Source organism: Archocentrus centrarchus, chromosome 1, assembly GCF_007364275.1.
Source record: "Archocentrus centrarchus isolate MPI-CPG fArcCen1 chromosome 1, fArcCen1, whole genome shotgun sequence".
Classification (NCBI taxonomy): domain Eukaryota; kingdom Metazoa; phylum Chordata; class Actinopteri; order Cichliformes; family Cichlidae; genus Archocentrus; species Archocentrus centrarchus.
In genome coordinates this window covers 25,095,875-25,118,099 of record NC_044346.1, presented here as the reverse complement: position 1 = coordinate 25,118,099, position 22,225 = coordinate 25,095,875, and the positions used below count along the sequence as shown (strand labels likewise).

General features: G+C 37.7%; 2 protein-coding genes across 2 annotated transcripts; both read left to right on the top strand.

Annotated features, from left to right (window-relative positions):
• The first annotated feature begins 330 nt into the window (after positions 1-330).
• LOC115789725 (ADP-ribosylation factor-binding protein GGA3) lies at positions 331-13,136 on the top strand. The gene is given in 18 exon segments (XM_075074412.1): positions 331-413; positions 1,049-1,133; positions 1,289-1,364; positions 1,458-1,556; positions 1,652-1,775; positions 1,932-2,035; positions 3,440-3,520; positions 3,684-3,821; positions 4,323-4,404; positions 4,629-4,751; positions 5,236-5,448; positions 5,925-5,998; positions 6,086-6,502; positions 10,230-10,348; positions 10,350-10,417; positions 11,187-11,356; positions 11,506-11,616; positions 11,836-13,136. Coding segments are annotated over 18 exon segments (2,232 nt in total). The 5' UTR covers positions 331-376; the 3' UTR covers positions 11,947-13,136.
• A 391-nt stretch (positions 13,137-13,527) lies between these two features.
• On the top strand, positions 13,528-19,597 carry sumo2a (small ubiquitin like modifier 2a). The gene is made up of 4 exons (XM_030741158.1): positions 13,528-13,664; positions 14,552-14,683; positions 15,882-15,953; positions 18,816-19,597. The coding sequence occupies exons 1-4, from the start codon at positions 13,644-13,646 to the stop codon at positions 18,879-18,881; spliced, it is 291 nt and encodes a 96-aa protein (XP_030597018.1). The 5' UTR covers positions 13,528-13,643; the 3' UTR covers positions 18,882-19,597.
• Positions 19,598-22,225: the final 2,628 nt, after the last annotated feature.

Here is a 22,225-nt window from a genome sequence, read left to right as displayed (position 1 = left end):
TGTGGATTGGAGACTTGTGCACCCAATTGTTTAAATTCATTCATTCATTCTAATTCATTCATTTTAAGGAATTAAAGATGTATGCTGTACAATTATTTCACCTCGGAAAAAGAGCGGTTCCATGAAGTCATTAAAAGCCCCAAATTACTGTGACATTCATGCCTGTGATGAATATGTTTAAACTTCTGTTTTATTAATTATTAGCTTTCTGTGAAATAAACAGCGACATTAAAATGTTGCACTGCTTTAAACAAAACATTGTTCAGCTCGTCACATAACTCCACATACTCAGCGGGTAGTCGAACCAGCGAGCGCAGTGTCCCATTTATCCGGAAGCACGTGAAGGCAGCAGGAGTCACGCGTTGTTTGTACAAATATGGCGGAGGATGGAGAGTCATTGGAGTCTTGGCTTAGTAAGTATATATTTAAACTCTTTTTTTTTTGCGTAATTTGTTCATGAAAGGGGTGGTCACGTATGCTCCACATTATCTTAGTTATCTTAAATATTAGTTGTACTCGAATGACATAACTACATCTGAAAATTACCGTGATTATTTATCTGTGTTGTCACAAGAGGTTAGCACAGGCAGCTGCTGGCAACTGATGGCTGGCTGACACCAAAATTTAAACCTCCTTACTGTACTGGTGTCTGGGACTTACAGATGGTATGCCCGGAGACGTAATTATTGTATTACAGTGGGTATCCACAGTGCACCTGAGCGTTTACTTCCTGAAACACCTTTAGGCTTCAACCAAAGTTTAACACCGTCTGAAGACGACAAAAAAAAAAAACAGACAGGATCAGTAAAGTGTCTTGTGGCTCTGTAAGAGTGAATTCACAATAAGCGGAATATTTTGAACAACTGTCTGGATTGTTTGTAAGCTGGTCTCGGAAGGGATGGAGTTTGACCCTGAAGGGTTGAGTGAAATCTTGGTAGTAAACAAAACTCCAGTCTTCAGTAATTTCCCGTGGATTTAGGTTAAACCACTGACGCCACAGGTGCTATTAGGGTTGTATGTTTATGAGATTTCATATTTTCTTTTTCAGACAAAGCCACTAACCCTTCCAACCGACAGGAAGACTGGGAGTATATTATGGGTTTCTGTGATCAAATCAATAAGGAGCTAGAAGGGTATGGCCACGTTCATTTAATAACCCCAGCGGCTCCCTGCAACATTGAATCATACCCACGTGCTATCTTTGTGTTAAACACTCAGGACTGTGTATTTCTTGTGTTATTGAGTTTGCATTGCATTGTTTGAAATGTCTTTCTGGCATATTTTTCAGTCCGCAGATATCCGTCAGACTATTGGCATATAAGATTCAGTCACCACAGGAGTGGGAGGCAATGCAAGCATTAACGGTGTGTGGGGAAATTGTTTCACTGTGTTTTTACTCTGAAGTCCTTTAGCACCAACAAAAAGTATATTTATTTAAGTTTGTTTTGCTTTTGCAGGTTCTTGAGGCTTGTATGAAGAATTGTGGGCGGAGGTTTCACAATGAAGTTGGGAAATTTAAATTTTTGAATGAATTAATTAAGGTGGTTTCACCCAAAGTAAGTAACAAATGTTTGAAACCCCTGCGTGAGGATGTAATTCTTTAAATTGCCGTTTTCCTTTATTCTAAGCAGCGCATCTATTTTTTTTTTAGTACCTAGGAGACAAAGTATCAGAAAAAGTGAAGAAAAAAGTGATAGAGATGCTGTATAGCTGGACAGTGTCTCTACCAGACGAAGCAAAGATCTCTGAAGCATATCATATGCTGAAATCACAGGGTGAGACATCAGCCATCTTAAAAAATGTTAAAATATGCAAGTAAAGATTAAACAGTATGAATTGATCAAAGTAAAATAGAAAAATCAGAGTGCATTGTGCTGTGAAGTCCCGAAGCTATTTACCAGAATACAGTAGCTATTTGTGTTTATTTTTAGGTATTGTTTTGGCTGACCCAGAAATTCCTCTTGATGCCACATTAATACCATCACCTTCTCCACGACCCAAGAATCCTGTGTTTGATGATGAGAAGAAGAGCAAAGTAAGAGGAACTATTTTAGGGTACTGTGTGAATGCTGCACCTCACACACAGCACTTCTCTCTTTCACTTGTCCTCTCTCTGTTACAGATATTGATCTGTAGTTATAGTTTATTAGGCATATTTAAGATACAATCTCTTATACCCCTCTTAAGAAGAGTACAATATAATTGTGTATTTCAGAGTAGAGCTCATTCGGTGCCTCAGTATTTGGTTATGTGTGTCATGGGAAAAAATGTGGCTCTGGAGACACCTTTGGCAGGTGTTTATATATCTGTCTGTCTGAATGCATGTTAGTGGATTTTTTTTTTTTTTCCAGTGCAATAGCATCACAACTAAGCATTGTGCAGCCATGAAACTTTAAAAGTGTGCAGTAGGGATGAAAGATGATAACTTTATTGATCCTAGTGATCTTATAGCTCTTGCTTACAGTTCATTCCACTATTCGCTGATCATTTCTTTCTGTGCTGAAAGGTAGGCCTGCATGGGTTTGCAGCGTCATTCAGCCTTTGTATTATCTGAGTCTGACCACAGTGCAGAAACTGTATTGCAAATGGCTTTTATGTGACTCAAGTGTGCAAAAGTTGTGCAGCTCTGTGTTTAACTTCTCAAATGGCAGAAAATTGCAAGCATTAATAAAAGGAATTATTAAGATCAGAGACACATAGTCAAAATAAAGGTGCAGTGTAAAGTGAAGTATAGTGTGGTCCAAGAAATGAGTCATTCAGGAATGTGGAAATTACACCATTCAATGTGTATGTTTCAATCATGGGTTGAAATGTGCTGGTGTAATTTCTCTACACAAGATTTACCAGAGTTAGATGAGCAGATTGATACCACTCTGATATATGCACTTAAATGCTAAGCTACATGCTTAACACAGTTAGCTTAGCGCCAGTAAGTCCAAGCATTAGTTTTAAAAACACTGAAGTGATACAGATAAAGTTCAGTGGAAACAGCCTTTAATGTTTTCAAAACAGCTTCAAGTCTTGGCTAATATCACCCTGAAATACTGGCCTTTTGTCTTCAGCAGCTAAGCCGACAGACTGTAGCTGATGGCTTCTCAGTTTTACCAATACTTTTATGCTGTTTTCATGCTTGAATAGGAAATTTTGGTTGACATTTTCTCACTACATACTGAAAACCGAGAGGTTTTAAAGGATCAAAAGAAGAGACTGTCTCAGGGCTGCCTTTTTTTTAAAAGAAAAAATCCTTTTGCACTCTTGCATCGGGCTTTGGATTGTGACATTTCACAGAAATAAAGACAAATTTTGTACATTTATAATACAGCTTAACAAACTCATTGGTTGGCGCAAATATGAAGGTTTGTGTGTGTGCGTTCGTGTGTGTGCGTGTGTTTACTGTGGGGTGACAAGTTTATCTAGTAGCTCACTTATCTCTCTGCAGAGATTAGCAGAACTGCTGAAGAGCAAAAAGCCAGAAGATCTGCAAGAGGCTAACAGGCTCATCAAGAACATGGTCAAGGAGGTGTGTCAATATCAGATGAAATGTTTTAATTGTAAAGATTGAGTTTGAAGTAAATCAGAGTTCTGGATGCTGTCTTTTGGAGACGTTCCATCTCATACCTCAGGTTTTAGGATTTATGAGTTCGATCAACAAAATACTAATAAGCGCTGTTTTTCTTTTTAAGGATGAGGTGAGAACACAGAAAGCAACAAAGCAAAAAAGCACCCTGGAGGCAGTGAACAACAGCGTCAAGCTGCTTAATGAGATGCTTGCACACTTCAGCCCAGAAGACTCTACAGACGGAGACAGGGAGCTTATTAGGGTTTGTTATTTACTGGATAAGATTCAAATGACCTTTCTGAACAAATTAATGTATTTTTCTGATATTAATTTACCTTTGTAGAAATACTAGTACAAAATTCCAAATGTTGCCCATACAGTCTTCAAGCAGTTTGAGGAAATTTAATGATTTTTAATCAAAACTTACTAGAAGCAACCAGTCCTTCATTTAGAATCATGCATGTTTTGGATAAAGTCTTTATTTTATTGTATTTTTCTTTTAGTTATTATTTTTTAATATATTAAAGTTACTGATTAAGTAAGAAAATCTTTGGGACTAGCTCAAAATAATTCATTTTAAAACATGTTAAAATGGAAAAGAGTCAAAGGGGGATCTACACAATAAATATCACAATCTCAGGTGATATTTATGTATGAGAAACAGTTTGATTATAATATCCTATGAACAGTTTCTGAATTAGATTTAAGTTGTATTTTTTTTTATCAAGTTGTTTTCTATTTATAATTTATTTTTGTTTTCCAGGAGCTGTATGGCGATTGTGACAAGCTTAGGCAAACGGTAGTTCAGCTTGCTACTGAGACTGAGGATAATGACAGCAGCTTGGGTAAGAAATTATGTGATTTGTTTATTCTGCTGAAATATTTTACTCATTTTGCTTGTGCTGATTTAAAACTAACATCCTATCAGACCCACCTGACTGACTCATAAAATCATTCTGCTCACAGAGTACGTAAATTGGCAGATACCGGGGAAATGTGAATGTCTCGTTTCATCAAGATTATATTGAACCCCACCCTGGTCTAATTTATTTTGAAATTCACTTATTAGGAGACATCTTGCAGGCCAGTGATGACCTCTCTCAAGTTATTAATTCTTATAAGAAGATTGTGGAAGGACAAACCATCAATGGAGAGGCTGAAGGACGGCAAACACAAACATCAGTCAAACCAGGTAAATTTTAAGCATAGGTAGTTCTAGGCACAGAGAACCTCATTGTATGGATGTGTCAGTGCAGTAGCTATTCTACCATTTGGTAGTTTGTCACATTTTATGTGGTATTCAGTGTTGTGCCTGTCACAGCTGATTAATGCACAGTCAGCACTAGTGTGACTACAGTGAAAGCTTATTTTGCTTTTTTTATGCAGGAATTTGCTGAGAACTCTGTACCATTTTTTTTCAGATATGTTGCAATGTGCAAAGTACACATAAGGTTAATGTTAACATCAGATATCCAATCAAGAGGTTAAAATAATTAAATTAAAATCGAATCTAAGGATTCTGCTTGGCAGATGTACTTGACATAAGTTTAAAAAAAGTTTTTTTATTAGTTTTCATGAGTGTATTTTTAGAGGAAGTGACTCTTTAGACTTAACTTGTTTTATTGGTGGACAGACAATATTAGTTATTTGAGTAATTTACATATTTCATCTGATAGGTACTGGAAGCACAAACCAGTCAGAGATTCTGATTGACCTGGTAGGTCTGGACATCCAGAGCCCTTCTCCATCGGAGCAGCAACCTCCAGCATCTTCTCAGTCATTTCCTTCTGACCTGTTGTGTGGATCAGCTGCCACTGATCCACTGTCCCAGAGTGTTAACATACCCTCCACAGCAGTCTCACTGCTGGATGAAGAACTGCTGTCTTTAGGTAATATTTGGTATAATGTAGTGATTTTTATTGTTGTTGTTATTATTTATTAAAGAAGACCTATTATTATTCTTTTCCTTATTTTCTGTATTACTGTAATTGTTGCTGTAGTGTCACTGCATGTGCCAAGTCAAACACAAGGGTGACCCCTTGGGAAGTGAGGGAGCAGCTGAAAGCATATTCTTCTACTATTGTATATATTCACAGTGCTGATACAATACAAAAACTTAGCCTTCAGACTGCTCTAAACAGTCATGAAAGTTGATTGATAAGTGAGGTGGAAAACATTTAGTTTCACATAGTGTATGAACTTTGGGTTGCCATGTCACCCTGTAAAAAGTTAATAAGTATTTTTAAATTGTATTATGCAAAGCTGCTCTAGTAAAGTCCAAGAATAAAAATTTGGAAATGAATATACCCTTTAACTTTAATCTCTAGATTTTGGTAAGTTTTGTCACAATTGTTTTTATTTACAGGCCTCAATGAATCTGTTACTGAGCTTAATAAATCAACACATGGAAACCTAAGCAATCATTTGTCATCTACACAGGTATTTAGATTAAGTTAATTAAGTTAAAGTAATTTCAAATATTGTCTTGTTGGTAATAACAATGTTTTTTATTACAACGGCTTCCAGGATTCCACTCGGGATTTGGGTCTTTTTGACACGACTCTGCCCACAGTTCCTGCATTTTCTACTCCTTCACTCTTTCTGGATGCTCTCACAGCCCCGGCTGATCCTACCAAAACGTCTACACCAGCCTCTTCCTTAAATTTCCCTGGCCCTGTCTTTTCTTCACCTCTGGTTTCTACAGCATCTGTATTAACAACATCAGTCATATCACCACAACCCCTCAGTTCAGTATTGACCACGATGACTCCAGCTGCTTTTCCTCAGTCATTCGACTTGACCTCATCTGCTCCCTCAGCCTCCTATGTCACTCCTCAACAAGTCTCCACTTCACCTGCAGTCTTCCACACTCCATCACCTTCTCCTGCTCATATTCTACAAGATCTCACCTTGCTGGATCTGGGCAACAATAATAGGTGAGGAGTACATGTGTTTGGTAAAATTGTGTAGACTGAGCCACTCCATGCATACATTGTCACACATCCTAATTCTTATAAAATGCAAACTCTTGTTTAGAGTGGGTCTGAAAAAAAATCGACTTTAAAGGTGGTGTTTTAGTTTGAGCTGCAAAACTTCCTTAACTCTTGACAGACACTTTAACTCAGAAGCATTGCTCAAACTGTTTTTTTTTTCAATATGACACACATTGCATTTTAAACCATTAGAGTACTTTGTATTTTGATTTTACTGAGATAAGACAAAGATTGACATGTTCATTTTCAAGTAGTTGTGTGTTCAACTGTTACTGAACACTTAGCACTGTGACGTGCTAAGTGTGAAGCCCAATGCCTTTGGATTCCACTGTTGATTACGCAGCCTAACATTTCCAGTAGTGTTTCATTTCTTTGTGCTTCTGTTATAAGCAGAATGGCCCTCATGTACTAACAATTCAACATGTGCGTACCTGAAATCTTTAAAATGAATATTACCACTACTACTACTTATTAATATTAATAATAACGGTGATGCTTTTTGGACATTATTTATAGTTTTCCAAAACATCAAAAAAATTTCACAGCTTAACATCACAAGATTGCAGGCTGCAGTCAACTGAGTTCCATCCATCCATAATCCTATCTGCGGTTGCTGCTATATGACAGACATGTTTTTAGTCAGCCAAGAGAGATCAGAAACATCAAATTTAGATTGTATCTTATAATGCGCGCCGGCTGCTGAGCTCCAACTTTGGTGGACTCTGATGCTTAGTGAATAAACTCTCATGCAATGTGAGAATGTAATCAAACTGTTTATCAGAGGGAAAGTGATTTGTTTTGAGTCTAACTTTAGCTGGCGTAATGTTAGCTTATAACCAGCTGTTGTTGTTTAGTCAGCTCTTGTCAGCTGTCCAGAGATGAGAGTGTCACACGTCTAATAAGTAATTGTGACAATATCGATTCAGTTTTATTTAGATAGTGCCAAATCACAACAAACAGTTGCCTCATGGCACTTTATATTGTAAGGTAAAGAGCATACAAGAATACAGTCTGATTTTTTTTTTTTTTTTTTTTTTCAAGAATGAATAAACGTTTTATTTATTTAGTTTTTGTGTGTTAGAGCCCTGACTTCAGTTCAGGAGATGAGTCTTGAGGTGAGGAGGAAGAGGATCACCTCTTAGGTATGATCCTTCATATCTTGTATCTGAAGGTACAAATTTAAATGTCTCTCCACAGCAGGCTAACGCCTACAACTTTATGTGGCTGGTCTCTAGCCACATACATAAAATGTGATTAGTCGGAAGGAAAATGGCCTTCCTGGCTACTGTATTCAAATATTATGGGGGAACATGGTGGCTTCCACAAATCGTATTTTTAATAGATTAACTGTAAGTTTTTTGAGAATACATCAGTTTGTTGGAAGATGTAATTACACACTAATCAGTGTATATTTATGAGTACAATATCCTTTATCCTATTGAATAACCTCCAAAAATTACTGACTATATAACATTAACTGTTTATAGGAATTCCACAAATGTTTATACATAGCCCCCCCCCCCCCATTTCCAGAGGCTCAAAAGTAATTGGACAAACTAACATAATTTTAAACATAAAGATTTTAATACTTGAATGAAAAGCCTGAAGTCTAGAACCCATGGACATCACCACATTCTGTTTCTTCCCTTGAGATGCTCTGCCAGGCTTTTACTGTATCCATCAAGTGCTGCTGCTTTCGTCTGCCTTCAATTTTGTCCTCAGTAACTGAAAACCATGCTCTGTTGGGTTGAGATCAGATGACTGATTTGGCTATTGAAGAATATCCAATTTCTTTAGCCTTGAGAAACTCATAGGTTGCTTATGCAGTTTGCTTTTGGCCACTATCTATTTTCCATTTGCACTGTGCAACACTGTCTGATCAGTTTTGCTGCAGTGTTGCACTGAGCAGTGAGTATAGAACTGTACACTTCAGAATTCATCGGGCTACTTCTATCAGGAGTCACATCATCAGCCAACCCTAGTGACTCTCTTCCACTGGCAGACATACATGCCCATAGCATACCACATTATTTGGCAAACATGTGGTATGCTTTGGATCATGACCTATTTCTTCTGGCCTTCTTGTTTTTGATAACTGATGGTTTGCACCTTGTTGTAAACCTCTAATCATAGACCTTGATCATATTCAAGGTCTATGATCTCTTGATCATAGACCTTGACAGTGATGCCTCCTATATTCATATTCCTGGTTGTTGGTACCCTTTGGTTTTTACACCTCAGCTATATTTATCTGAAGTGGGGAGTAAACAACATGGAGGATTTTAGGTTGCTAATGCTATGATAATATATGTTAATGAGATGCAGCATTTTTCTCATGCCTGATTGGCTTAGCCTAATCATGTGATCATATTGTGCTGTGTGATTGGCTATGCCTACTTTACCATTATTGACTGAAATGGAAAAAAGAGGGGGGTTTGGCATATCTGGAAACTGACCTAGGTCACTGAACAGCTGGCAGTAGGTAGATAGTGAGAAACTGGGGAATCTAACATTTCTTAGCAACAGAAAGTCTGTTTATGGTAACATCAGTTCTAGGCTGCAGCATTATTGATTAGTCTGTGATGTCAACTTCTGATTGGCTGAGCATTGTCTAACATGTTGGTCAAGGATGACTCATGGCCATAAATAGTACAGACTAAGACTCATCATTGAGCAATATTAAAGCCATACCTACTGCTCAGCAATATTGCTCAAATGTAAACAACATGGTTGCCTTATGATTATAGTGATGTTGTACATGATGCGCTTATACCAGTAGATTATGTGGTGATATTCCTGTACACACGAATATAGTGTGATGTGAATACCTTGTAAATATGATTTTTTTCTGGCTCATTGTTATAGATTATATAAATAGAAAGAAATTATGTAGTATACACCCTTGAAAATGAGTGTAGTATGTACTTTCTCTAATTTGTTTACCATGGAAATGTTTTTGTCTGTTCTAGGATGTGGTTACCAAAAGGTATGTGTAGAAATGTTAAAGATAATCACAGAATATCAATCAATTACAGCATGCTTAAAATTGCTTTGATTTAATGAGTATTGTTAATATTGAAAACATATTTTTTCTGGTATCTGTATTATTTTTACAAACTTAGAGGTGCCTAAAAGTATATGGATAAAAGTTTAGGGCAAGCCCTCCTAAATGAAGGCAAAATCGTTTTGCAGAAGGTAATAACATGTCTGCTGAAAGGTTTTCTGTTATGAAATGGGGCTGTAATGTTATCCAGACTTCTAAATTTATTTTATATTTTCATTAATAGCGGGAGAACATACCCATCGGTGGTGGGTCTTCTTGGCCTCCCTCACTTGGACTGACATTTCTTTGGGCCTCAGATTGAGAGTTCCAGTCAACAGTTACAAGCTCAGCACTTCAACTCCTGATCTTTTGTGTATTTGCCTGAAATAATGAGAGGGTAACTTCACCTGGTCATGAAAAGCTGTCAGTCAATTGTCCAATATTTTTAGTCCTGAAAATGGCTATATATAAAATCCAATACTTTTGTTAAACCCACCAAATTAAAGCTGAAAGTCTGCACTTCAGTCCATATTGATTGATTTTTAAAATCCACTGTGGTAGTATATGAGACGAAGTTAGAAAAATTGTATCACTGTCCAAAGATTTCTTGGTGCCTTGTCTTCCAGTCTTGGAGCCACACATCCACCTTCTATCAGAATGAATACATGGGTGGTCTACTCCTCCATCTACTAAGAGTCAGGCAGATGACAGCCCTCTGTTGCGCTCTCTGTCGCCCATTCTACCTCTGACCAGGCCATCCAGGGAGAGGACAAGAGGTGTCCCTGGCCAATGTGTTTGTCCCTTTGAATACCATTAAGCCAAGTGGTTTCAGCAAGAAGGCTTATTGCTTACATGTGTATCTCTAAGCAAATCCATACACAATATGTATGTTCAAAGTCATTAACAGGATGAATCTGAAGCCAACCAGATCATCTGATGCTTTGTGAAGGTGTTGGGTGATGGAAAGTGTATAAACTTTTATGGAGTGCTATCCGTCAGCCAGACAGTAATTTTTTTAATTAAATTCTCACCGAAAGGGACCAATATTAATATATTTTTTTAAAAGTCTTTATGTTCTCAGAAGCTGAACATAATACAATTTATTGGACATTTTTCCTTTTGCCAACCAGAGAGATTTAAAGAATTGGCTGCCCTTTGAACATCAGTCCACTTGTCAGAAAACCCTGTAGAAAGAATAATCACTTGATATATTTTAGTAAAGAAGTTACACCTCTGTAGTACAGATTATTCACTGAACTCTAGTGGTTTCTTGTCAGAAAATAATGCTTTCCTCCTTTTGAGACTGATTGTTTGCTAGAAAAAACATAATAGTGATTACTGCCACTTAGTGGTGACAGTGAAAACATAGCAATACTGATAGGAAGATGTTATCCCATTATACCAATTATAGTATTGTATATATTCTCATTGTCGTCTGAAAGTAACAATTACAGCGTGCACAAAAGGGTATACATGAAAACAGAAACCTCTTCTAGCTGGCCTAACTGTGTGTTGAGGGTCCAGTGTTCCCTGTCAGTCTCTGTAGTAATCCCTACTTATTTTTCTTCTTTGTGCTGTGTTTTTTTTTTAGGTAAAGTGTGCCCAGTGACAGCATATGACAAAAATGGTATTCGTGTTCTGCTGCATTTTGCTACCGACTGTCCCCCAAGCAGGCCTGATGTGCTGGTGATTGTGACATCCATGCTTAACACAGCCCCTCAGCTGGTCAAGAACATTGTTTTGCAGGCTGCTGTGCCCAGGGTAAAACATGATGTGCATACATAACACTGTTAGTGCATCATGAGATTAGATGTTTGAGTAAAAATTTAATTTAGGTGGGATTTAGGCAGCTTCTGTTTGATATATATATATATATATATATATGGATATCTGTTCTGCCAATTCTCCAGACGATGAAAGTGAAACTGCAGCCACCCTCAGGGACAGAGCTGGCCCCATTTAACCCAATCCTTCCTCCTGCCTCCATTACTCAAATCATGCTGCTTGCCAATCCTCTCAAGGTAGAGCTCAGCCTTAAGCTTTTCTGATGTTAATGCATTAAGCAAGTATTTATTGACAGAGCACTTACTTAATTGAGCTGTTCATACACTGCAGCACAGAAAAACCCCTTACCATCTTCCTTGTCAATCAATATGAGAATATAATAGTGGCATTGTGTTGTGCACAGGTTCTTATGAGAGCTGCTTAACTGACAGCACTTCCGCTTTTATCTTTTGCAGGAAAAGGTCCGGATGAGATATAAATTGACATTCACACTGGAAGAGCAGCCATTCACAGAAGTGGGGGAGGTGAATAATTTTCCACCTGTTGATAAATGGGGAGCTCTATAGCTCTGCTTACCCATTTAGGATGGCTGAACGCTACAAGACTACTTGAACAAATCAGGTTTCAGTACACTGCTCTGCTCAAAAGAAAGCAAAATAGGACAGCTTTTAGGGAAAGTTTGAATATATAATAAAACTTTGTTGAACTTTGGAGAGTTTGAGATGTTCCTGCTGATGTAGCACAAATACAACGTTAAATTTATTACGGTAATAGAGGTAGGCAGTGTGATGCACTAACAAAATGAACTGATTGAATGCTGATGGTAGTTGTTTTGGTGAAGTTTAATATTGTTGTACTTCTATTTTTTTTTTTTTTTTATACCCTTTTGATATCATTTTAATGTTCATATTTACTTGTGTCCCTTAGTTCTATTGGAGAATAGTTGCACTTTTGGAAACAAAACGGTCTTACATAGAGGTTGACGGAGATTGTGAAACCATGGTTGTAGGAACATGTGACCACAACCTGAGTTTCACATGATTTCTTGTTGACTATGTAAGGCAAGATTTTTACAGTGGAGGCCCCTGTTGCTAAATAAAAGTCACACATTATATTGGCTGATTGGAAATCAGTCACTTTCAGTATGGCTCAGAAAAAAACTGAATACCTTTTTGGGGGGGTTTATAGTAAATCACAACTCGGCCTCTTATACTCAGCAAGTTTTCATCATTTCAGTATTTGCTTTGAGTATTTACATATCTATTTTGGGTCAGTGAGGAAGAGCTCACATCTATTAACTTGAATGGTGATGCAACTGTCAGCTGTATTATGCATACCCTTTTTACCGTAAACAGTTTGAGTATTGTATTGATGGATGAACAAGTCAGTAGTAGCCTAAGAGTCTTTAATGTTACCAAATATTCATACAGACTTGTTATAACCATATTACATTGTTTAGCAACTAGAGGTGGGTTTAATGTGGATATTTAATTCCTGTTAGAAGAAACAGCAGCCATGTGTCAGACACCAAACCCTTTGGTAAATATTTCTTTATGTAAGCCTTTATAACATAAACTACACCAGTGGTAAAAACTTTGTGGTAAGTTAAGCCTACCATGTGTTCATACAGAAATGTGACTTCTTTATTTATATCTTTTCTGAGTTACTAGTACTGGAGATTGTCTACATATTTCTTATAAGATTATTTATTTCTCTTATATTGTTAAATTAACGTGTCATTGCTTTTTTTTTTTTTTTTTTTGGAACAACTACTTCTGTGCATGGATAAAATAAAGATGGATGGATTTATTTATGTTACCTTTTAACATATTTGGCTCCTTTTTTCCAGTGTTCAAAACCAGTGTTATTTAAACTGAATATTAACAACTACAGTACGGTAATGTGAATTTTGCATCATTGGATATGCAGCAACCATGCCTTGTTGAATCTGTGCCAAGAAGAATTAAGGCAGTTCTGAAGGCAAAAGGGAGGGGGGCAACCTGGTACCAGCAAGGTGTAACTAACCTGGGTGTATATGTGTACCAGTAAACAGTACCCCAGGTGACGTGCATCCAAACTGCTCTTAATAATTTTGCTATTAACTTGCAAATATTGGAACAATAAAATATGTTTCTATTAAATGTGGCCTCCTGGCTCACTGCGCTACAGCCGACGTAAAGTGGCGCGCTAGACTGCGCAGTCGCAGCAGAGCAGGCGAGGCGCAAGTAGACGGTCCCCAGCAGCAGCAGCAGCAGCCGCAGCCATGGCAGATGGAAAGCCCAAGGTGAGGATCGGACTTTGTGTGGGTTTTAATTGATTTAAAGTTAAACGTAGACGGGTGACTGATGAAAAGCGGTGTGTACGACTACTGCGTATGACCCCAAAGACCGCTCCGAACATGCGCTAACATTGCGGTGTTTGCTAGGGTGCTAGCGGGCGAAATTAGCATAATAAGCTAACGTGTCTAGCAGACCCCAGCCCCTGGCGGAATAAAAGAACCCATACTTTCTATCTAGATATTTTTAATTGGCACCTTTTAAATCTTGCTAGCAGTATGAGAAATGTACAAGTAATTGGTAATAACCTAGTTATCCCATGCCCAGTTAAATTAAGCAACAGTCCGAGAAAAGTGAGTTAACGCTGAGAGAATGCGGAGCAACGTGAAAGGTCCAAAATGAGCCTTTCGAGCAAAAACCGTTATGTATAAACGGAGCTCGGATAAAATTGTTCTATTGTCCTCAATCGCTAAAGCTTATAGAGATGAGGGGTTTGTTAATGACGCAAGTGGTATCATTTGAATCCTTGCTAGGCCGCTGTGCATCTAAGTTGTAGGCCATTGTTAGTTGACTTGCCTAAAGCTAATGCTAACGTTTAAGTTGTAAATCAGCTCTTGCTATCGGTACCCACACTAGTCCTCCGGTCTACGCTCATTAAGCATGCAGATCTCTCGGAGGATAGAAATCAGTCCACACACGCATTGTCAGTTTTACTTTTGTTTGAAGACAATGATGAGGTACATATGGGAGGCATCGCTGAGATATGTAAGACACCTATGGCTGGGAATTTGTAATGGCGGGCGCAGTTTCTTATCCATCGTCCCCCCCCTTTTTTTTTTTTCTTATTTTTTATTTAAAGTTATGTTACTTTCTTCAAACTTGTTTTCTGTCTTAGGAGGGAGTAAAGACGGAGAACAATGAGCACATCAACCTGAAGGTGGCAGGACAGGATGGCTCAGTGGTGCAGTTTAAGATCAAAAGGCACACTCCTCTCAGCAAACTGATGAAAGCTTACTGTGAACGGCAGGTGAGACAGAGATACAGTTTTAATTTACCGTATTTTGCGGACCATAAGGCGCACCGCATTATAATGTGCCCTATCAATGAACGGGTATATTTTCATACATAAGGCGCACTGGGTTATAAGGCTTATGATAAAACATATGTAGAGCAAAACAAAAGTGTAAGGTAAGTCGAACTTTATTCAACTCATTCACAATAACTTAGAATATTGTTCAGTTGTAACAAATACAGAAAAAAGACTCACATTTTAAATCATTCATCTTCCACAAATCCATCAAATTCTTCATCTTCAGTGTCTGAGTTGAACAGTTGGGCGATTTAGGCATCAAGCATGCCGGCTTCCCTCTGGTCATTATCTGAGTCAGTCTCGTTGTTGTTACTGATTTGTTTTGGTTTCGGCACAAAGCAACAATTTAATTGTTAATAAAAGGGAAACTTTTGCTGGCAATCTCTCACTATCTTCTTCAACGTCTTAACAGACGCTGCGATATATTCTTTATTAATGAGGGTAAGAACAAGTCATTTCTTCATTTTATATATAAGCCCTTCATAAATCCTGTGCACCAGTATATTTACTGATTTAAGCAAAGAAAAAAACATTTAAAAAAAAAAGGAAATCCCTTTTTGACACAACACTGGAAACCTGAAAACTCCGCTGTCACCTCTTTTGTGTACATACAGCGCTCGTACTGTTCGTACGCTGTGTCATCGCCTGGACCTCTCTTTGGCACCAAGGAGGACAGCACACACACCCCCAGACCTCGATTCGTCTTTTAGCAATTTGTGAGACAGCCCACAACGAGTTTTGTTATACAAAATTTGGCAACAGTGCCGGCCGCCGATCACCAGATTACGCACAAATATATGGGCCATCATTGATGAAAATAGGCCAGGAACATGTAGAATAAAATCCATCATAGTTTTCTGCGGTTTGCTGCGTACGGTTTCCGTTTTTGGAACGTTTCCACTTCTTGAATTTATCTCCGTTTGAATTTATCAGGAATTGTTTCATAAATTTGGCTGTTACAAAAAATGAAAATGAGACTCTTAAAACCTGGCACTTTCTACCTTTAGATATGATAGATGTGCAGCATCAATCTTAAACCTGGCAACATTGCAATTCATAGCCAGCGTTTTAAACCTTAAGTCAATAAGTTGCCTCGTGAGGTTGATTAAAATTAAAGATTTGTTTTTCTACACAGGGGCTGTCAATGAGGCAAATACGATTTCGATTTGACGGTCAGCCCATCAATGAAACAGACACACCTTCGCAGGTAAGTCTACACACTCTTTTTCTTGTGCACATTCAAAATCACTTTTTGTTATCGTGTACTAGGGTTGAATGAACCTTGAACCTCACAGATATGCTTACCTTGGATCTTGTGCACGGTCATTAGTTTACATCTCAAAATTTGATGATGGAAGATATTGCAAGTCATATTAGTTGCTGCATGTAAACACAGTGTATCATGTATCAGTGCTCACAATCTGCAAACCAGTCAGCTATCGTCTGATGTCTTGCAGCCTTTTTCCCAGTCATGGATTAAGCATGGTCCTAGACTAAAAGGAAAAAGTCAATGAAGACCAAAATAGGAAAACGTATTTAGTCCAGGATTAGACATATTCCCTGTATGGGAAACTGGGCCTTGGTGTTTTAGGGGTTCCAGTAAAACCAAGGATTACCAGATAACCAATACAGGTGAAGGCATCATGTCCCTTGCATCTTTTGTTTTTTTTTAAGTCTGGCTGTGAATGCATATAAGCTGATGAAGCCAAGTCATTGTCAAACCATAACTGATATACAAGATTGCATTTCAGCTGATGTGTTCCTCTTTCTCTTGACATAGACTGTTTACTTGCCTGGAGTCAAAAGTTGCATACAAAAAAAGCAAAGGTTACTTACAAGCACAGAGCCATTGTGAACACATCTGATTCTGTGTTGCAGCTGCAGTACCCCCTCATGTATTCAAAGATTTAAAGCAGAGCATTGTTTTACTTTTATGTTTTGGGTAACAAATTAGGTCAAACTCCAAGCAAGAAATTGGGTAAGAATACAGTCATATATTAAGTATTGTTATATGCAGATAACTGCTGTGGACATAAAAAAATAATAATTAGACAATCCATATTTCAACATATAAATGGGTTTTTCTTTTTTTGTGTTTGACACAGCTGCTTTACTAAAAGACTCCCTATAGACATATTAATATATATATATATAATTATATATATATATATATATATATATATATATATATATATTAGGGGGGGGACTCGATTAAAAAAATTAATCGAATTAATTACAAGCTTTGTAATTAATTAATCGAAATTAATCGCATTTTAATCGCATTTCAATATTTGACATGATAAATAATTTAAGTTTAGTTGATGAATGAATCAATATACATAAGCTTAAACTTCAAAATGTTGTTTATTTTCCCACCAGTCTACTACACAGACCAATGAAGGGTGGAAGTGCTCCTGTGATAAGCAAACTCCTGAAACTAAAGTTAAGCATCATAACTGGATAGTTTTATTCAACATTAAGTCTCACTTAATATAGTTGGAAATTAATCATTCTCTCAGCTGTATTCCTTGATGATGAAATGTGTTATGCTTGTTTTAACAGCTTATTTTGAATTAAAGACTTAAAATTAAACCACAAAAAGGAGAAAAAGTTCATTCGCCGTTTAACCAGCTGCTTTTACACAGCTGTGCTTCGCACTCACGGTTGCTAGGCGACATGAGCTACGCAGAGGTGACGGCAGCTAATGAAGGCTAGCTGCTCACTTCCGGCCTTTGTGGTCTGCGAAAGACTTGGGCCGGGTCCTTCGCAGGATGCGGCCGCTAATTTGGACATTGTGCGTCGATATAATCTGTATGCCGGGAACTCGTGCACTGAGAAACGTTCCACGGTGCAAAGTGCGATTAAAATGCGTTAAAAATTTTAACGCGTTAATTTCCCTGTAATTAATTAATCGAAATTAACGCGTTAAAGTCCCACCCCTATATATATATATATAATATATATATATATATAATTATATATAATATAATATATATATATAATATATATATATATATATCGACCCAGGTTTTTCTAGTCTGTCTCCAAGCACATTCATATGAAAGGGGTGGCATTGACAGCATATTGCAATCATAAACAAGGCCTGCTCTAATGACAACAGAGCAACTGATTGTACAAAGGAACACATTATGCAGGCTGAAAGCAACAAGGCTGCTGCAGACAAAGCAGCAGCTTGTGTGAGAGGAATGGTGCAGTTTAGTATTAAAATTGCTGTGTGGCTATTTAAGCGCTAGAGTGCTTTGGTCAGTATGCCAAAAGAGCTGTTATATTAATAAAGTCTAGCCTATTTGAAGCAAGGAATAAAAGCTAGAAAAATTCAGACTGTGCAAGTTTACAGACTTTATCAGTATTACAGCTTTGTCATTAATACACGGGAGAATGTGATGGATTATAATTGTTATTCCATTAAATTAATGTTTAGATGTGCATATGTTTTAGAATCATATATTAATGCATATAGAACAATTGTTTTAAACTTGCAGCCAACAGGAGAAAACAGAATTTGTGTGTCAGTGGGGATGCTATTTTTCCAGAGACTTGATTGGTCAGTAAGCAGTGATTTCATACCTGTTGATCTCTTATGTTGACTATAATCTGTTCCAGAGCAGCAATTAGTGAACAGCCTTCATAATACCCAGAATTAGTCCTGAAGTTACTGCAAGAAACCCTAATCCTGTTTCGTAGTACAGGCCTCATGTGTAAAAAGTGAATGTGCCTTAAATCAGCATTCTATTTAATGGCCACAAGGGTGCAACCCATTCATTTGTTTAAAAACGTGTGGTTGTATAGAAGTTCACCCTCGGCTTACTTCCTCTATGACCTCAGTGAACACTGATGAGTTTATGGGCCAAATCGCAAGTTCATACTCAAATTGAATAACACATTGAGTCCATTCAGAAAGAGTTATCATTTATGGTGTGCTCATTAAGTAACAATTTGTCAGTCAAGTCATTTCACACACCAGTGGGTTACATCACGGTGGCTACTGCCAGCTTTGAAAGTCTCTGTATTTTATAACATTTCAACATCTTTTTTTTCTTTTTTGCAGCTAGAAATGGAGGATGAAGATACAATTGACGTGTTCCAACAGCAAACTGGAGGCTCTCCTCTTTAAAGACTGTTTCCTATAAACATCCCTACCTCCCCCTTTTCATCCCTGAACATCTTTGTTATACCCACTCTTCAAATGCTCATGACCAGTGTTGATACCATCCAGTGGAATATTTACACAAAATACTCGAAGACAGCAGCACATTTGGTGTTGAGTTTTCACACTGTCATTCACATGTTAACATGTCTGAATTGCACAGCGTAGACAACATGTAGGCTGCAGTCAGTCTAATATGCCGAAGAAATGGAAAACTGTTTTCTGTTTGTTTTTCAGAATTTGGGGGAAAAAACCTTGGTCCTGCTTTTGCTTTTATACTCACCAAGGCTTTGATTCAGATGGAGGTTTATCATTGATGTAACCTTGTGTTTTAAATTCACTGACATCTGTTATTATGAAAATGTATTATTGGAATAAATTGAGTCTTTTTTTTTTTTTTTTTACAAATATGATTTTAGTTTTATTGTGTGTGTGTGTTTTAATAACATCTGAAAATTTCAAACATTGTTTGCAGGTTTAGCAGCAATCACTTTGCTACAACTGTGTAAGTCAGTAACGTGTTTCCAGGCTATAAAACAACAATGACGTGTCTTCAAAGTAATTTAGAAAATGATAGTCTTCAGACAGCAGTTTGCTATGTGTGATTACTACTTGTAGAAGGCAAAGATCTTGTATAACAGTGTGCTGTTGTGAGTGCATTATCTTAAGTTTCATCATTCCATAGCCAATAAAATTCAATGTAATTAGCCTCTTAAAAATGCCTTTCAAAATGGTGCAAGTTGTTTAGATAATAGTTTCTTGAATAAGATTATAATAAGCTATGAGTTAAAAAATAAACACACTGCTCAAAAAATTAAGAGCACTTTGAAAACAGATCAGATTTCAAGGGGAGAGGAGGATCATGCTAGATATCTATACTGATATGGACTGGGTAATGTGTTAGGAATAAAAGGATGCTGCATCGTTTGATGGAAATTAAATGATCAACCTACAGAGGACTGAACTCAAAGGCACCCAGAAATAAATAATGAGGCAGGCTAGTCCATTTAGCCAAAATTTCATTGCAGCAACTCAAAATGGTACTCAATAGTTTGGCTGGCCCCAACATGCTTGTATGCATTCTTGATAACGTCGGGGCATGCTCCTGAGATGGTGTCCTGGCAGTCAGGATGCCGTTAGAGGTCTGTGCATCCCTCCATGGATAAGCCATCCATCACTGGCACACCATCAAACTGGTGATGCTCAAAAATTTTATAGACAACGTTCTCCACAGCTTCTCCAGACCCTTTTGCATCTGTCACACATGCTCGGGCTCATTTGTGAAAAGCACAGGGCACCAGCGGTGGACCTGCTAATTCTGGCATTCAATGGCAAAGGCCAATCAGGCCCACTGTACCAGGCAGTGAGCACAAGGCCCAATAGAGGACATCAGCCCTCAGGCCACCCTCATGAAGTCTGTTTCTGATTGTTTGGTGAAAGACATTGACACCAGTAGCTTGCTGGAGGTCATTTTGTAGGGCTCTAGCAGTGCTTATCCTGTTCTCCTTTCACGGAAGAGCAGATACCGGTCCTACTGATGGGTTAAGGATCTTCTACAGCCCTGTCCAGCTCTCCTAGATTAACTGCCTGTCTTCTGGACTCTCCTTCATGCTCTTGAGACTGTGCTGGGAGACACAGAAAACCTGGCAATGGCAGAGCTGGCAAAAGTACATTCATTCTTTACTTGAGTATAAGTACAGGTAGTTGTGTTAAAAAAATACTCTGGCAAAAACCAAAGTACTGATTCAACTTCTTTGCTCAAGTAAAAGTGAAAAAGTACAGACTCTGAAATGTACTGAAAGTAAAAGTTGCTCTTTAGAGCTACCAGCTATTTTTTGTGCAAAGCTAACTGAACCTCATGCTATATTAATAGAATAAAATATTATTACATGGGAATACAAATGTTTTTCTTTTTGTCTGTTTTTTTTTTTTTTTTTTGTTTGTTCGTTTTACCTTGCCTCCACACTTAACAGAAAAGTGAGTATAGTCATGGGTTAATGTGGGATTCAGCAGGTGGGGGAACCCTAAGATCAGTTGTAGTGACTCACTGTGGGGAAAATAATCAGAACTCAGTCATTTCTATTGTGAGCTTCAGTAGATTTTTTTTTTTTTTTGTACAGGCTGTGATCATCTAATATGCACTGCTCTGAGGTTTACTGCTCTTTGTAGATTTACACAACTGAATTCAACAAGATGTAAGAAGATGTTTCACAAGCTGTCCTGGATGATTTCCATCCGCTATACTGACAGTGTACTGCTTATACTGTCTTTATACTAGACAGTATGCAGTTGGTATAAAGGTTGACTTCAGTGAATGAATCTAAACATCATCAGCTTAAATTCAAACCTATTATAACCTAAGACTGACCATGAACACACAGCGCATCAGTCCAACAGTGCTTTACTGGAAATTCGACACAGTACAACAAGCTAACTGATGAGTATTTTCATACAGCAGCTGGACCTTTAGCTAGCAGACACACTGTGAGACAAACTGCACACTGTTTGTGTGTTTGCTGATATTTCTTGAGTAGTTGGAAAAGTTACATTTGAAATGACCTGCCACTTAAAAAAGCGTTGCTCCCTTTATGCTCGCTTCTCTTCTGCAGCATTAGCTAGATGCTGAAGTACCACAGACATCTGCACCACAAATACTGTTCCAGATTGTTCTGGTCCAGTTTAACCCCTGAGTACAGCACTTTAAATGATGTATAAATTATAGGTTTTTGCCTGTTCCATCTCCTTGTATGCGATAAGCCTGGTGATGGATACACCAACAGTATTGTCATGTTATTGTTCCCACCATTGCGGCTCAAATTGGTTTGATGTTTGAAAGTATGCAGTAATGTGAAATAAAAACTAAACCTAAAGTAACGAGCCTGTTTTGAAAATGTAAAGAGTAGAAAGTAAAGCTATTTGTGTTCAAATATAGGACGTAAAAGTAAGAAGCTGTTCTACTTAAATTCTAAGTACAGGAGTTGGACTACTTATGCAACCTCTGTAGGGTCCATGTATCGCCCCTGCTACCAGTAGTCACACTGATCCTATCCAAATGCAAAACTAGTGAAAAAAATGTCAGTGGCCTCCACCTGTAAAACCATTTCTGTTTGGGGGATTGTCTCATTGTTTCCCCTCTAGTACACCTGTTATTAATTTAATTAACACTAAAGCAACTGAAGCTGATTAACAACCTCCTCTGCTACTTAACTGACCAGATCAACATCCCAGAAATTTAATTGACTCGATGCGATACTCTGATTAAGAAATGTTCCTTTGTTTATTTATTTAGAGCAGATGTGTGTGTTACATGC